This window comes from Taudactylus pleione, unplaced genomic scaffold (assembly GCF_031769625.1).
Source record: "Taudactylus pleione unplaced genomic scaffold, aTauple2 ptg001137l, whole genome shotgun sequence".
Taxonomy (NCBI): Eukaryota; Metazoa; Chordata; class Amphibia; order Anura; family Myobatrachidae; genus Taudactylus; species Taudactylus pleione.
Genome location: NW_028285538.1, coordinates 3,658,700 through 3,676,117, shown reverse-complemented (window position 1 = coordinate 3,676,117; position 17,418 = coordinate 3,658,700). Strand labels below are relative to the sequence as shown.

The window sequence follows — 17,418 nt, the reverse complement described above, 5'->3', positions numbered from 1 at the left end:
CCCACCCTCCCTCTTCACTGTCCACAGCCGAGTGAGAAAATGGCGCCGACGCGGGTACCTTATATAGGATCCAAAACCCGCGAGACTCGGAAGGCGGGATGATGACGTTTTGCCTCGATTTCAGATCCGAGTCAGGCGGGAAAAGTCGAGCCTGATTCGGATCGGACTCGGATCGGGGGGGCTCGGGGGGGTTCGGATTTCAGAAATCCGAACCCGCTCACCCCTAATATATATAATTGGAGGTGCTTCCTGTGGAGACCATTGATATATACACAAAGAAGAAATACAGGTGCACAACTCCAAATTAACTGATTATATATAAATACATTTTGCAGTAAATACAATTGAGGTTTTTGGCATAATCTTGGCCTTTTCTTTTCTTTAACATTTGCTTTACCACTCCTAAGCCAGATATTGACTACTATATTTTTGTGCAGTTAAGCTGATGATTATGAAGTGGAGCTGTTTGTTTGGCTTTTTCTCCGGCTATTAGAGTGGGTGAACTACTGTAGTTGCAGCTCATTAAGTGGTGGTTGCAAGGTGGTGTAGTTTTGAATAGGTTTAGATGCAAACTTCACATGGCCATATGTAATTTTTACTTGTCCTTGGTTTGGGTGGTCGGATTTATAAAACCCTCAAGTTGGAGATATGACATGGTAGATTTTAATTGGTCGCAGGGGCATTTCTAGAGAGGAGGGGGCCCGTGTGCAGTCTCCGTCACGGGCCACCTCTGCTTTTTTACAACGCAGGCACCGGCGCTGATGTGGGACTCCAGAGAGGTAAGTATAATATGGGTGCAAGGTGTGCGATGCGGGGCCCCCCCCCCCCGGTCCCAGGGACCCATGTGCCTCGCACACCCTGCACCCATTATAAATACACCCCTGATTGGTCGGATGGTGTCAATTTAGCTGGGGATGGGCTGTTTTTTGAAAGGCTAATTTTCTATCTGTAGCTGGTGCATGCTGTAGATGCGCAATTGTGAAAAGGGGGTGTGAATGCCCCATTGTATATTACATTTTGGTGGCATGACCACGTGTCATACTCCCATTTCTCGTCACACTGCGGGCGAGCCTAGCACTGCGGCAGCTGCTGAGCAGCCCCAGCCTCACCCGGCACAATGCAGAGCAGATGTGACAGATTGGCCCCCCAACCTCACCCGCCCTCCCAATGGACACACAGGGTTGCCAGATCATCCCTTTAATAAGACATACGTGTTCTGTGGCCAAAATCGGCTGCTGATAAAAATGATGTCATCATGTCGGAATGAAATGACTCTGACCCTCTCACCTGTGAAAGTGGCCTATTAATACTAGGGCCGGGATGCACAAAACGGAAAATGCGGTAAATCCCGTTTACCGCAATTTCCGTATGCATCAATCTCCTGGCCGCCGGGCTGCGATGCGTAGGGTAATGCCAGCTTTTGCTGGCGTTACCGTCTAGAAGTCTATGGGCTTCTACTACATCGTGCTGCTATGAGGGATCCCGCCCAGCATGCCCCGCGGCCATCGCGTCACTCTGCGCATGCGCAGATGGACTCCCGGGTCATAAACCCGGAAGTCCATGGCGCAGGGCAGATCGCAAAGGACAGCTCTTATTGGAAGAGCTGTCCTTTGTGCTGCTGATCACATATATTAGTGCATATGCGATCAGCAGGGAGGCGGTGTCCGGCGGTAAGTACTGTGAGATGTTAGTGCATCTCGCCCTAGGGGGTAAATTTAGTAAAGTGAGAGCTTTTAGAAGTGGAGACGTTGCCCATAGCAACCAATCAGATTTTAGCTATTATTTTCTAGAAGGTGCTAGATAAATGTTAAGTAGAATATGATTGGTTGCTATGGGCAACATCTCCACTTGTAAAAACTCTCACTTTAGTAAATATACCCCCAGGTGAGATGGAGACTAGAAGATCTGCATACTCTTCCGGGGGTGCGAGGTGCTCCCTGAAAACTCAGAAGCCTCCCGTAACTTCCGGGGAAGTAGGTATGTCATACCTATATACAAGGGCATTTCAAGAGAGGAGGGGGCCCATGTGCAGTCTCCGACACAGGCCCCCTCCTCTCCGCACTGAGGTGTGCGCGGCCAGCGCCAGAGTTATAGACTCTGGGCACTAGAGTACGCCCAGAGTCTACAGTGTATGCACAGGTCAAAATGGCCACGGTGGCCGTTTTCCCTGTACTTGGCCATTTGCCAGTCGTTTTACAGAGCCGGACCCACGTGCCGACATGGGACTCCGGTGAGGTAAGTAATATTATGGGTGCAGGGTCTGCGTTGCGGGGCCCCCTGGACCCAGGGGCCCGTGTTCCCCGCGCACCCTGCACCCTTTATAGATACGCCTCAGCCTGTTTTCCAGATCTCCTCACAGAATCGCAGGCAAAATAATTAGCTCCATCTGTGGATCTTTTAAAATGTGTTTATGAGTAATGACTACAGCTGTGCACCTGCTGGGTGACCTGGAAAACATGACCTGTGTGGGGTCTTGAGGACCGAGTTTGAGTACCACTGCTGTAGATCAAGTTGTATTTTTACAATAACTTGCATGTGTTTAATATGGCTCTACTGCCTTCTAGTGGCCAATATATTATTGACTTATTTTGCTTCTATTGCATGACATTAAAATGAAGATGTGGTTAGAATATTTCAAAATGTCAGTACCTAATGAACTATTTCAAAACAAAGGCGGGATGTACTAAAAGGAAAATACGACCAAAAATCCAAAAACTGCCATTATCGGATTTGCCCAAATTTTCCATATGTACCAAGCTTCAGAATGCAATACATTCCTGAGCTTTAGATGGCATTGCCCAATAGCGCCTATGGGTTTCTTTTCACATCCTGCGCTGAAAGTGATCTAATTAGATCCCTCCCAGTGTCGCCTGAGGCGTGCACGTCATATGCTGCATGCATGGGCATTTCTAGAGAGGAGGGGGCCCATGTGCAGTCTCCGACACTGGCCCCCTCCTCTCTGTCTGGCGGCCGGCAGTGCACTGAGCTGTGCGTGGCCAGCACCGGAGTTATACACTCTGGGCACTAGAGTGCGCCCAGAATCTATAGAGGATGTGCTGGTCACCGGGAAAATGGGCGCAGCGGCCATTTTCCTGTACTACGCATGCGCAAACGATGGGGAAAATGGCCGCGGCAGCCATTTTCCAGTCATTTTTACAGCGCTGGACCCCCGTGCCGACGTGGGACTCCGGAGAGGTAAGTAATTCTATGGGTGCAGGGTGTGCAGTGCGGGGCCCCCATGGACCCAGGGGCCGGTGTTCCCCGCACACCCTGCACCCATTATAGATATGCCCCTGGCTGCATGTGCAGAGAGATTTCTGTGTCATAAACCCGGACGTCCCTTTTTCACAAAGGATAGGTCTTATCGGGAGAGTTGTCCTTTGCTCATTTCTAAGTACATTCTGGCATTAATAACATTGATATATTTCCAGTAAGTGGAGGGATGTACATCCCGCCCCAAGAATGACAACATAAAACAGGGGTTCACAAACTCTAGGTCGCGATTCCAATTTGGGTCACGACCACCTTGTGATGGGATCACATAATCTGTAGTCATGCGATAATAGAGGGAAGGAATCTCCAGCTGTACCAAAATCCAGCTCCAGTGTCCAAGGTCGCTATCAGGGGGGGAATGCTGGGACTGGGGGTGGCTCGTCCACTCCTACCGCCGTTGCACAGCCCGCACTACTCCCTTGAGAGAAAGGGGGAGCCCGCTGCTACCTTCAGCCACCGCCGGCCAGTACTAGGTACAACATTGTCCCCATTAAGTAAAAGTAGGAGGGCCCACTCGGGCTGCTCCAACCTAAACACGTCTCTAAAGCCGCCTCCAATAAAGTTTAGTTTGGAGTCGACTGGAAGGGAGAGGTCGGAGGAGCCGTGGTGCGTGAGGAGCAGCGTCTGCCATTTGCCAGACAAGGAGGAGAAGAAGAAGCCAGAAGGAAGGAGATAAGGTAAGTTAATCATGAGTCATGAGAATTAAAAAACGAGGGAAAAGGGAAGTGAGAAAAAAAACCGGGCAGAGCACTACAAAAGGTAGCGCAGGAAGGGGCGGGGCCCGGGGACCCTGCCTATTTTGTCAGAGCCGAGCCCCACAATTTCTGATGACAGCCCTGGTCAGAGGTATGTGGGTATGTCTGATTCCATGTCAGGTGGTGTGACATATTTAATTGATATTCAGAATGTTGACATGTACAGGATGTTGACATGTCACATGTCAACATTCAAGTTAATTACAGGCACACTTGCCAACTCTCCCTGAGTGTCAGGGAGACTTCCTGCAATAGTAGTAATCTCCCTGACTCCCTGAGGAGTCTAGCAATCTCCCTGATCGCACCTTACCCCCATTATGTAGTGTTTATATATGAAAATTAAAAATAATATCTGAGATATATACATTCAAATGGGATCATTAGTATCATTTCTCTGCATTGGTTATAAGGCGCAATGGGCCTGATTTAGCAAGGATTGCTATTGCGATTACTCTTGCAATCGGCTGTTTTTTGCGTTCTGCACATGCGCATGTATCGCAGTGCGCGTGTGCGAACACCCCACTGCCATCGGGACTGCGCAGACCCATCGCAGAATGATTGACAGGAAGTATACACTTTGGGGGTAGTGACGAGGGGGTGGTTGGCGAAACGCAGGCGTGTCAGTGCGTTTGAACGCCATTGCAAGGGCGTGCATAAATTATCCACTGCGATGCCATACGCAGCTTGGGCTTGCACTGCGTGCAATGAGGTTAGCAATTCCTGGGTAAGGTCAGTGCTTGTGCAAGTGTGCGTGAGGCTGCGAAGGTACTCGATGTTACCGATGGTTTCACAGTCTTGCTAAGTATTACGGATGTGTGTAAGGTAAAGTTGGCGTCCTTATATTAGGCTGCATATGGCATTGTGATTGCAATCGTTAGAATATCTTCGCAGTGAGTTTGCGTGCGTAATCGGTATTGCTATTGCAATAGCGATCCTTGCTGAATCAGGCCCAATGATCCCTATGGCTACAGGCATTTTCTGAAAAGGATCAGTGGCCCTCATTCAGAGCCGCTCGTAAGCGGCCGCTCGTTCGTTATGAGCGATGTTCGCTCATCTGCGCATGCGTACGGATTGTAATACGCATGCGCGAACCAGTCAGTGCGGCCGAAAATCGTTTGTTCGTTAAATAGCGAATGCCTGCTATTTTGAGTGACAGGAGGAGGCGTATGTGGGTGGTAACAGGGGAAGGTGCTTGAAAACGGGGAGTGGAGATCAGAACGCAGGCGTGCTTAAAGGTCAAAACGGGCGTTTTATGGGTGTGCATAATTAATACAGGAGCTTCATTGACCACGTCACTTGGTTGATTTATAGTCAGAACTGCTCGCAAAATAGCGGTAGGAAAAACCAACCACAAGAATAGCGAGCAGTTCATACGCTGTTCGATGTACTCGATTAATCTATTAAATAGCGGACATGACGTATGGTGCGAGCGGGCAGGGAGCGTCTTTTTCAAAATTACGACTGCAAGTTTTGTTCGCAGGTTCAGACTTAGAGGCGTGAACAGACTGCAAAGAGCGAATGGTTCATTTGAATAGCCACCCCTTTTTCCAGAACGAACGACCGCAAATAGCGTCCGGCTCTGAATCAGGCCCTGTGTATTTTCATCAACATGTAGATTTTACTAACTGCTTTGGGGCTCATTTACATTAGGATGTCAGTCAGGTTTATGACACGCCCCTCAGATGTAGCAGTACACGCCCACTTTACCACCAAGCTCATAGGTGTTGCTTTCACAATCTCCCTGAAATGCTTTTTCAAAAGTAGGCAAGTATGATTACAGGTGACTTGCTTAAATTGGGCAGCACACACTAGCCTTGATTCAGAGCCACTTGCTATTTGCGAGCGCTTGCTCTGAATCAGGGCGGGCCGTCTTTTTTTTACCCCCGGCCTCCAGGCCGCTTGCTAAGCTGTGGGTCACCACCCACAGCTTTAGTGGACGGCCTGGCGATGGTCGCGATTATCGCGACCATCGGGTTTGTGACGAGACCCTTGTGGTATGGTCTCGTCTATCGCAAGTCCTAGTGAACTTCCTGCTCTAATAGAGCAGGAAGTTCACTACTGACATCACGTGTGATGTCAGTAGGGCCGCCCACAGACGGCAGGTGTTCCTAAGGGAACTCCTCCGTTTGTGCAGCCACCCCCCCGACCTGCCTACAAAACTGGGCGATCTGTCGATCAACATCGACAGCTGCCCCGATTTCTCGCTCGCTCCGGGGGTCGCGTACGCGCAGTGCGCAGGCCGCATGTGCACACTGCCCGGCCATCGACCCGCTTGCGAGTGCTATGTGCTCGCGAGCGGGTCTGAATCAGGCCCTCTGTCTCCTATGTTCTGATGGTGTTTTGTTTTTCACTGTCATCTATAAAGGTGACCTGACTACATAGATTTATGGTGCCCATCCACTTGTAGATGCAGGGACGACAGCACGATTATGACATCGTAATCACGCCGTTGTCTCCCGTGGGGTGAAGTGCAAACACTGAACGTTCAGACGTTCAGTGTATGCACATCAATCAGCCCCAAACATGGGCAACCTGACGACGGTCGTCAGGTTGACCGTCATGTTCGGGCGATGATAGATGTCGGAAACGACCAGCGGGCGCACGCCTCGCTGGTCGTTTTAGACATTTAAATGCCCGATTTGCAGCCGATAAGTATTATCGGCAAGTGGATGGGTACCCCAAGTTGTATTTTTACATTATCCTTGCTAAACCTGAACCGCTCATCTCTAGTTTTAAGAAACCGGCCCATTCATTAATAGAGGCCCGATTGGGCTGCCTAATATTCAGCAAACCCCGAAAACATAAAATTAGTTCCCGGAGCCCCGCTCCTTCCTATGGTAATCATCCGGAGTTCCGAAGAGAAATCAGAGTAGGATCCCTGTCCTTTGCCGCCTCCTCACTGCGCAAACTCACGCATCTGCAGTCAGCCTGGTAGTCTCTGATCAGTAACACTGCTATTTCTGTAGCAGTGTTTCTGATCTTGGGGACAGCTGCTTTTTGGAGCAGCTGTCCCCACACTGGAGAAATGCTGAATTGCTCCAGTAATTAAGTATCCACCGCCACAACTCACGACGAGTTAGCTACTTAATCATTGAGCCCCTGATAATGAATAGGCGCCTAAGATAGTTTCAACAACAGTATCATATAGGTTATCTGCATAAAATATCTGCACATGCACTGAACTCTGCGTACAGTAGTAATGGTTCTTGTAGCAGTTGCCTCCTCATGACCATTATAGTTATGTTTGAGAGTGCATTGTAAATTTTGCATCATTCATGTCAATTTTTATTAGTCTACAAACCATAAATATAGGTTGAGTTATATTGAAGGCTTATAACAATATATTAGAAACAAGATGACATTCTTTTCATACCTAAACGTTTACATTCTTCTTTTACATCATCTCCCGCTGCAGTGAGAATTTTTTTGGATGCATCTGAAAATGTAAAAGAATAAATAAATGTTTTCAAAGTTACTGTACATTTAATAAACCCTTTCAGAGCAGGAGGTTTGAGTTCTCTTATTACTTCATACTGGGAAATGTTATACTGGTATTCTCTCTATTGGTTCCATAAATCCATGGCACAACCTCGGACCTGATTACGTCACCGCTGGGCTACTGCTCATGCACAGCTGGCACCATCTTTACTGTGTACAGTGTCACAGTACTGTGCGGAGGCACAGAACGTATCTTCTGAGGTGATCCAGCTAAATACCAGTTGTAACCCCTGCAATGCCGCTATTCTGCTTATTACTAATACCACAGTGTTACATACCTCCCAACATTTGGGCACGGAGAGTCGGGACTTCCGCGTGCGCATCTGAAAAGGGGGCATGGCCTGATAGTAAAGGGGTGTGGCCTGCTGACACACACCCTTTTACATCACTAAGGGGCGTGCCCAGCATCTCCGGGATGCTGGGCTGCCCCCGGCTTCCCCCCGTACTGTGAATAGATGCTATCTAAAAGCATCTATTCTCGTTCTGCAAACCCGCTGCTCTGCTATGCAGAGCAATGGTGTATGCTTCCCCTAACTTCCCCCCCACCACGGGACACTGCGGCCCGCGGATGGGACGGCGGGCCAGTTCCAGAAAAATGGGACTGTCACGTTGAATTCGGGACAGTTGGGAGGTATGTGTCACGACCAAGGTTTCTCAGTATGGTGGTCAATGGGTAATACCTGTGAGGTCGCTGTGGCGGGGGGCGTCTGGCGATGGCGCTGATGTTTGGCGAGGGGCATTGGCTGCGCATGGTTCTGTGCGGGCACATTGTCACTCTGGGCTGGTGAGGCCTGGCGGTGCTTCCGTTCCGCCTGGCATGGGCGCCGCCATCTTGCCTTCGGCCATGTGATTCAGTTGTCCAATCCTGGTGGGTCATGTGCTCTCTCCGGCCAGTCACAGTGCGGCACTTGGTATTTAGGGAGGTCCAGAGCCTTCCTTCATTGCCAGTGCAACGTGTTTCTCAGCGACATCTGAGAGAGAGTTCCTGTGCTCGTTACCTGCCTCCTGGGAAAAGCTACCTAGCCTGTTTACCTTGCATGCTCCAACCGCTGGACTTCCCCTGCACCCTCCATTTACCTTCCTCCTGCCTGAGTACCTGAGTCTGCTGTCACCCTGCACCTTGCCTCCAATTACACTCTGCTGGATTATATCTCCTCTGCCTGCATATCATTTCAGCTCACCATACCTGCATACTGGACTGTTTCCTGCCTGTCACTATCTGGACATTCTCCCATTTGCTTCACTACAGTTCTCAAGTGCACTTCAGTGCTTTGCCTGGACTTTTACTTTTGTCATATTTATGTCTACTAAACCACTCATTAAAAGTTCCACATTTTCATTTAAATCTGCTTCTGTGTCTGCTCCTATCACCACCCCGGGTCCACAACAAAACCAGAACCTCACAGTATGGTGTTACCACTATTATTTATTATTTATTTATTTTCAGTTATTTATATAGCGCACACATATTCCGCAGCGCTTTTACAGAAAAGATTTGGCCATTCACATCAGTCCCTGCCCCAGTGGAGCTTACACTCTATATTCCCTATCACATGCTCACACACATACACACTAGGGTTATTTTTTTTTTTTGCTGGAAGCCAATTAACCCACCAGTATATTTTTGGAGTGTGGGAGGACATCAGAGCACTCGGAGGAAACCCACACAAGCACAGGGAGAATATACAAACTCCGCACAGTTAGAGCCGTAATCGAACCACCCACAGCTTATGCGAGCATCCATGATGATGGTCGCGATGGTCAAGACCATCATGACCATCGGGCTTGCGACGAGACCCTTGTGGTAGGGTCTCATTGCCGCAAGCCCTGGAGTGCTTTCGGCTCTATCAGAGCCAAAAACACTCCCACTGACATCACTAGTGATGTCAGTGGGGCCGGACCCAGACAGTAGTCGTTCCCATGGGAACGCCTCCGTCTGGGCAGCCATGCTATCCGCACGCCCACCACAGGGGGCGTGCTGTCACTCAACATCGACAGCATGCCCCCTTTGGTGCGAGACCCAGAGCGATGGCTTCCCCGTCACTATCCGGGTCTCGCATATAGGCATGACGGAGCCGCCTCTTGGGCAACATCGACCCGCTTGCGAGCGCTCAGTGAATTAGTATTTTATATCCATCGCTGCAACTTGCAGCGAGTTGGATACTTTATTATCACACTCAATTGTCCCTCGATAATGAACAGGTTCCTAAGAAAGGTAGAAAAGTCTGTAACTACTTACCAAAGTTCTCATCCAATGTTACATTGCTTAAGGTTACTATAGCATCCGTAATTTCAACTCTGATGTCTCCCTTCTTTACCTTCACAGATGTGTCACATACAACCACTTCGCTCATGATTGTCTTCTCACCTCCAATAACAAACTCTGTTTGACTCTTTAACCTAAAACCTTGAAGAAAAAAAAAAATAGAAGAGATGTAAGCGCTAAAACTGATACACAGGGCTTGATTCAGAGCCGGACGCTCTGAACGACCGCCCGCTCTAAATCAGGGTTTTTTTTTATTTTTATTGTTGCGGCCTCTTGGCCGCTCGCATAGCTGTGGGTTACCATCAACAGCTTATGCGAGCGGCCATGATGATGGTCACGATGGTCAAGACCATCGCGACCATCGGGCTTGCGACGAGACCCAGAGCCAAAAGCACTCCCACTGATATCACTTGTGATGTCAGTGGGGCCGGCCCCAGACGGTAGGCGCTCCCATGGGAACGCCTCCGTATAGGACAGCCACGCTCCTGGCCCGCCCACCAAAGGGGGCGTGCTGTCACTCAAAATCGACAGCATGACCCCTTTGGTACAAGACCCGGAGCGACGGCTTGCCCGTCGCTATCCGGGTCTCGCGCATGCGCACTGGGCCACCATCAACCCGCTTGCGCCGCTTGAATCAGGCCACAGTGTTATATTTAGTTTTAAGCATTGATATGTGTGATTTTCACAATATGGAGCTACAGAGAAGTTAGATTTTGAAATGTAGTCTAACAAGCATGTATAGACTGGACAGACAAAGACTAAGATTTACTTAGCTCAAGACTACAGCAAAAATGCAGAGAAACCACAAAATGTCAACCAGCCATAGACCTTCAAGCTTTAGTGTGGCAATGAAAAAATCAAGGAGACATAAATTGTGGGGTCCCCTGTGTTAACATCATCATCTTCATCACACAATATTAGCTCATCCCCACTGGAATCCACCATTACAGAAGTCTCCGTATTTTGTTGCATTTGGTGGCAAATGTCTTCCTCATAGAACTTGTGGCTCATTTTTATGAACATGAGTTTCTCCACATTTTGAGGAAGTAGCCTCCTACGCCAATATACAAGGTTCTCGACTGTGCTACACACTCTTTCCAAGTACACACTGGAGGGTGGGCAGCTTACAGCAAGTACAATAAGTGCTAGTTTGTACAAGGGGCTCCAAGTTGCCTTTTTTACCTCCAGTAATTAAAAGGGCTGTGTGACCTGCTAATGTGTACATTGTCATTAAAATATTCCTCCACCATTCTATTGATGCTTAGTGTATCAGATCGAGTCACAGTAGAAGTGGCAATTTGTGCTTTTCAGTAGTAAATTTTCCCTTTATTATTAGAGTTGATGTTATCTTTAACATTGTGAAATATTGTTTAGATTCCCTTTCTGTATTTCCCCTGGACCACCTTTAGTAGATATTGAAGTACTATTATGACTGCTGGCAGCAGCCGCAGCACTAATACTGGGTTGCTGCTCCTGCTCTTCTATCGACTTATCCATATTGACTCACAGTGCCCATAGCATAAGCCAGGTGGCACCCTAATGACATGATATTTTTTAACACAAGATTTATTATAAAATTTTTTAACTGTGTATAAAAATACACAACAGCATCACAGCACCTCCAGTATAAGCCGGGTGGCAGATTAATAAAATAAAAGTACCCAGTAGGCTTTATTTAGTAACATACAAACAACAACTTCCTTCCTTGACAGTGCTCCTAATCGTTTTTTCATTACAAAGTGCCCCTATACCCACACCCTCTCCTTCCGGTCTCCAGTGTTAAACAGCCCCGATAACGTGTGAGGGACTTTAATATGCAATCCAAAACACACGAGATCCGACACCAGGAAGATAAAGTTTTGCCTCATTTTGAGATCTGAACTTGGTGGGAAGACCCGAGCCCTGCTCGATTCGACCCCTTCTTTCAAGTGTTTTTTGGTTTCCATGGAAACTGAACAGAACATCTCGAATCCCTACATACTGTATATAACTAATGTTTGATGAGCATATTAAAGTAGGTATAAGATAAACCCAAAATAGTGTTATAAGTGAAGGGACAAAACCAAATTAGTTTTTTAGGATTTCCCACTTTTCGCTACTTCCACACACTGAAGTACCTACCAATTTGCACCATGGCACACTAAAGTACCCACCACTTTGCACTATACCACACTGTAGTATCAATTTACATTATGCCACATCAGGGCCGGATTTTCCGCTAGACATCCTAGGCGCTCGCCTACAGCCCAGCGGGACCCAAGGGGCCCGTGGACGGGTCTCTTTGCCCTTAGAAATTACTCGATCACAGTGCTCCCAGAGGAGCACTGCGCGAGTACCGCATGATGTCATGACGTCACTCAGTCCCGCCACCTCTCCCAGAGAGTCCCGCGCTACTGTCTCTGTCAAGGAGAGAGAGACAGTACTCGGCCCGGCAGCCTGCCTGCGGCTGCTTGCTGGGAGATGCCGGGTGTGCACACTTGCACAGAGACAGAGTGACTCACCGGGTGCGCGGCTGCCCGCCCGTCGCCCTGTCCCTCACATCTGATAATCTGTCCATCACCCATCTAGCTGGGCTCCACCGCAGCCACTCTGCCAGCCTTTCAGGACCGCCGCTGCCCACCAGCAACACCCAGCAAGGCCAGGCAGGTAGGGCCTATGACAATGTATATCTCAATGGGATCAAATGTATATATATATATATCCAGTAGGTGTCACTAGGTCAAGACTTGATCTGGTGACACCTAATGGATTTATGCACAGTTTTTACAATGTCACTACATTATATATTATATATAATATGCTGAGTTACTACCTATTGTGAAGGTGTTTTTATCTTATTTTCTGTTCCCTCACCTTCTCCCGTCTCCCTCTGTTCATCCCCCTTTCCTACAGTCTCACACTATTTTTCCTCCTATCTTCCTCTGTTTATTTGACCCCCTATCACCCACTTCGCCTATCACTCTGTTTGTATGTATGTATATACACACACACACACACAGACACACATACATGCACATTCCTTTCATGTATATAATTGTTACAGGATGATATATATATATATATATATATATATAGATAGATATATAAAAAGCACTAATCCACGGCACTCACCATTCCTAGATTTGGAGTGCAACATGGTATGTGACCACCATATATATATAATGTGACCTAGGAAGACTGTAGTAACTGTGCATATAGTACAGTAGGTGTCACTGGAGCAAGATAAGGAAAACCTGGCCCTCCCCGTGTGGAAAAAGAGTAGGCGGCATTCTTTTGTCTCCAAAAAAATGTGTTTTGATCACCGATGGATTAAATACATAGTCAACGTTTCAAGGTCCTAAGACCTTTTCGTCAGGATTCAAGAGTGCCGCCTATTCCTTTCCACAGATCGGACAGGTTTCCTTTGGAGAAATAAAACTGTATATATTGATGTGTGTATATAATATGATGTGTGCATCTTGCTCCAGTGACACCTACTGTAATATATGCACAGGATTGTTTGAAGGAGGGGGCCCCTAAACAATGTCTTGCCAAGGGCCCCGTGAGGTCAAAATCCGACTTTGTGCCACATTGTAGTGTCTCCAGCGTGCGTTATGCCAAACTGTAGTACCCCAGTTCACAGTATGCTACCCTGTAGTGCCTTTCATTTGCTTTATGACTCCCTATAGTGCCTCAAGTTTCATTATGCCACCCTGTAGTGTCCCCACTTTGCATTTTGCCTCCCCGCAGTCAGGGGCGGCAAGAGGGGGGGCGGGTACTAATTACCCGGGCCCAGGCTTGCTGGAGGGACCCGGCACCCCTCCCCCCCTCCAGTGCTGAGCTGCACTGGGAGACTGCTTGCGGCTGCTAAGAAGCAGCCACAGCACTCTCTTATGCCTGTGTGGGGAGCAATCAAGCGGATCGCGCCCCCCACTGGTTATGCGCCGGGCTGAGAGAGCTCACTGTGCCTTTTATTTTTTAAAATATTTTACCTAAGGGGGCGTGGCCACGCCTCCCGCGATTAGGCCATGCCCCCTTTACCCAGGCCTGGCGCGGCTCTTGAGGGACTGCCACAGTGCCCCCAGTTTGCATTATCTCCCCCTGCCTTCCCATGGCTAGTCACCTCCCTGTGTGCTGACTTTGCGCTCTTCCTCCTGATGCGCTGTACAGTCAGCAGACAGAGCAACTCTCGTCTCCCTTAAGCATTGGGGAAAGGACATAAGGTGCATACACACTAGACGATATGCTCCCTGAGCGATATCGTCTAGTGTGTCTCCGGCAGGCTGTGCTCAATGTCGTTCATGACATTGAGCACAGCCGCTGAACGATATCATTAGCGATATCGTTCAGCGCCGGGCTCTCTCACCCATTCCCTGACATGCAGCAACCTGACGAGGTCGTCAGGTTGGCCTGCATGTCAGCCCGATGAACGAGGATGACGAACGACCCGCAGGAACGCGCGTCGTCGTCATCGTTCATCTTTTTTGTGTTAAAAATGGACGATAAAGTGGACGACTGAACGATAACGATATCGTTATCGTTCAGTCGTCCACTTTAATCGCCCAGTGTGTACGCACCAATAGGGGCCGATTCAGATCTGCACGCAAATGCCATCGCAGCTGCGATCTCACATGGAACGTAATTGTGAAAATATACTAGTGACTCACTTGCCGTCCGATGCTTATAGACACCAACTAAAAGCATCTCACATCCACTGCTCACATACAAAACCAGCAACATTGAACGCAGATCAGGTGGCTATCAGCTTTCTGAGTAAGTCTAAGACATAGCGGGTCTCCAGACACGCAGAGGGCTCTCCTGCTGCAAGCATGAACGCAGTGGCTAATTTATACATACCTGCATTTCTCTAGCCACCCCAATTACCTCCCTCCAAAAGCTGGCTACCTATCACTCGGATTGCAAGTGGATCTTTTGTGCGAGCGTAAACGCAATTCAATCGCTTCTCGTGCACAGTGCGGCTTTCACGCATGCGCAATAGCTATGCCTGCATGCAGATCTGAATCAAGCCCATAATACTTAAAGAACTCTGAAGCCTAAAGCTGCTCTAAAAATGCTTCATCCGGGAACAGGTGCCTTCAGGCCCTTCTTCAAAGCTTGTTGGACGAAAAACACAAAAGCACTTGGGCACTGGCTTGTCAAGAGGTGTATAACATGCAAGTGCTCACCACTTGTGCAAAATACGCACTGATGATTGGCTTAGTACAGGGGTTCTCAAACTCGGTCCTCAGGACCCCACACAGTTCATGTTTTGCAGGTAACCCAGCAGGTCCACAGGTGTACTCATTAATCACTGACACAGTTAAAACATTACACAGGTGGAGCTAATTAGCTTACTTGTAATTCTGTGTGAGAGACCTGGAAAACATGCAGTTTGGGGAGCTGAGGACCGAGTATGAGAACCTGTGGCTTAATACATCTTTATCCGTCCCTTTTATGCTGTTAGTACTTTTATATTGTTGAAAGTCTACTTTAAAGTCTAAAGTCACAAGCCAATTATTCTAATGCATGTTTGTTTCCTGGCATCCCGGGAATTTCCCAGCACAGCAGACACTCCCTGTTTGTACTTTATCCTTTCCTTTCACTTCTTCCCCTCCCCACACAGCATACAAGTAGTACACATGACCACACTGGTAATTTCATTATTTATACCAACATATTTATTCAAAATTAATAGAACACTTTTGAGCACTGTGGGGTCACTGCTGCCGACACTTCATATTTTGTTTTAAAATAATAGATATACACAAAACTTTGAAATACATGTTCATATGACAGTGAACAATGGAACGAGAATAGTGCTTAAAGGAGAATATTAATACAATACAAAAAACACGGATCAATTGTGAGCACATAGAAATATATTATTAATACACCGATGTCTCTCATGAGGACTTGAATAATGTTAAAAACATATGACAGAAAACATTGCTAGTTGCCAATAATAACATAGAAACATCTGGGTTAGGTTATAACACGGTTCCAATATTACCACTATTCAATTCATAAACAATGAACGATAAACTCTGCCAATAACTATCCAAAAATATAAGGACTGTTGGTATTCGCAGTATATGGTGCAATGGTGAATAGTAATGAGCCAAAAAATGTCCCAGTGCCAACAATGTGATTGACACATTTTGTTCTGGCATTTATCTGTCGATTTAGCTTTACTTTCACCCACATTCATTATTCATACAAATCATTGATAACATTAGATAGCTCTCTATACTGTATATATATGTCTACTATGATGCATATATTTGACATACAGTATTTTACTAGGTGCACTAAAGCTGGCCACACACTAGACCAACTTACATCCAACTAGCCAACTTGTTGATTGGTTGGAATGAAAATCTGGTAACGTATGGGAGTAACTGATGATCAGCAATTTGCTCCTAAATGCCAGAAAACAGATGAAAATGGTCGTTCAGACAAGTTTGTTAAATGTTTGATCTAAACAATTTGTTCAAACAACAGTTTGGTCCATTTTCCAGCGTTTGGGAGCAAATTGCTGATTGTCATTTGCTTTCATACCTTACCAGATTTTCATTCCAACCAATCAACTAGTTTACTGGTTGGACAGATAATCTTTGGATGTGTGGCCAGCTTTACTGAGTGTACATTACTAATCACCAGTCTTGTTCTATTACTGTGTTCCAAATTGTAAAGTGCAGAGGAATATGCTGTCACTATAGATACAAATGTTAATAAATAAATGTTTATATATTCTCTTTTTAGCAACATTTGTCACCTATTTAATATATTACTGTAAATTAATATATTACATTTTATTATTTATTTATTTTTTACACAAATGTTACTTTTTCTTCATAAAAGTTTGCATCAATCATTACAGACAATAATATTTTTCTACTACAATCTGCTATGTACTCCATTCAGTAACTAATATGTGGGCTTAAGTAATTTTTACCAGATTTACAGTAATTTCAAAACTATTACAAGCACTTTTTGTTATTTAATACTGTTGGGAGCACAGATTTAATTCTTTATATAAAATAAACCATCTTATTATATAGGTATAAACTTACCTGAAGGGTTATACAGTAGAGAGGTGCCAGAATATGTGGTGCTTTACTAAAGAGCAGCTTCTTACCTAGATGGTGGATGTGTTGTGATGAACTACAAAAGCGAAACTTAGGACTTGTTCTCTACTTTCATTTTTTGTTTAATCCACTCCCAGCTACTCATCATTATAATAAGGAATCACATTTCCTGTAACATCTGTAACACCTTCATGACTGGAAGTAGCTTGCACCTTAATAACTAAAAACAATATGCATTTTTTTGCCAGGAAAATCTTTTTTTCTTAAAGTTAGGACATGTGTCTGGTAACATATCAGATTACATATCTTTTTCTTTTATGAGCATTAGACTTGCCACTAAATAAATATACGTGTGCATGTGTGTGTGTGTGTCTTAAACCCTTTACCACATTTAAGACATCAATGACACAAGACAGCACCAATTTCAAACTCAATTCCAGGTGATTAGCAGTTTACATGTAGACACACATGCCTGCATCCAAAGTAAATAAATAAATATATACATAGAAAACTACTGATTCATAACCATAGGTATACATTCAGCATGTCAGCATTCAGC

The 17,418-nt window shown here is 46.5% G+C and overlaps 1 protein-coding gene across 1 annotated transcript in view; it reads right to left on the bottom strand.

Moving 5' to 3' along the window:
* Window positions 1-16,914, bottom strand: part of LOC148453523 (protein mono-ADP-ribosyltransferase PARP15-like) — a 98,172-nt gene extending 81,258 nt beyond the window's left edge. The window contains exons 1-3 of the mRNA XM_088461992.1: window positions 16,845-16,914; window positions 9,766-9,933; window positions 7,402-7,464 (exon numbers count right to left, since the gene is read on the bottom strand). Coding sequence (XP_088318118.1) covers window positions 7,402-7,464; window positions 9,766-9,880 — 178 coding nt within the window. The 5' untranslated portion in view covers window positions 9,881-9,933; window positions 16,845-16,914. The remainder of the gene's footprint in view (window positions 1-7,401; window positions 7,465-9,765; window positions 9,934-16,844) is intronic.
* Window positions 16,915-17,418: the final 504 nt, after the last annotated feature.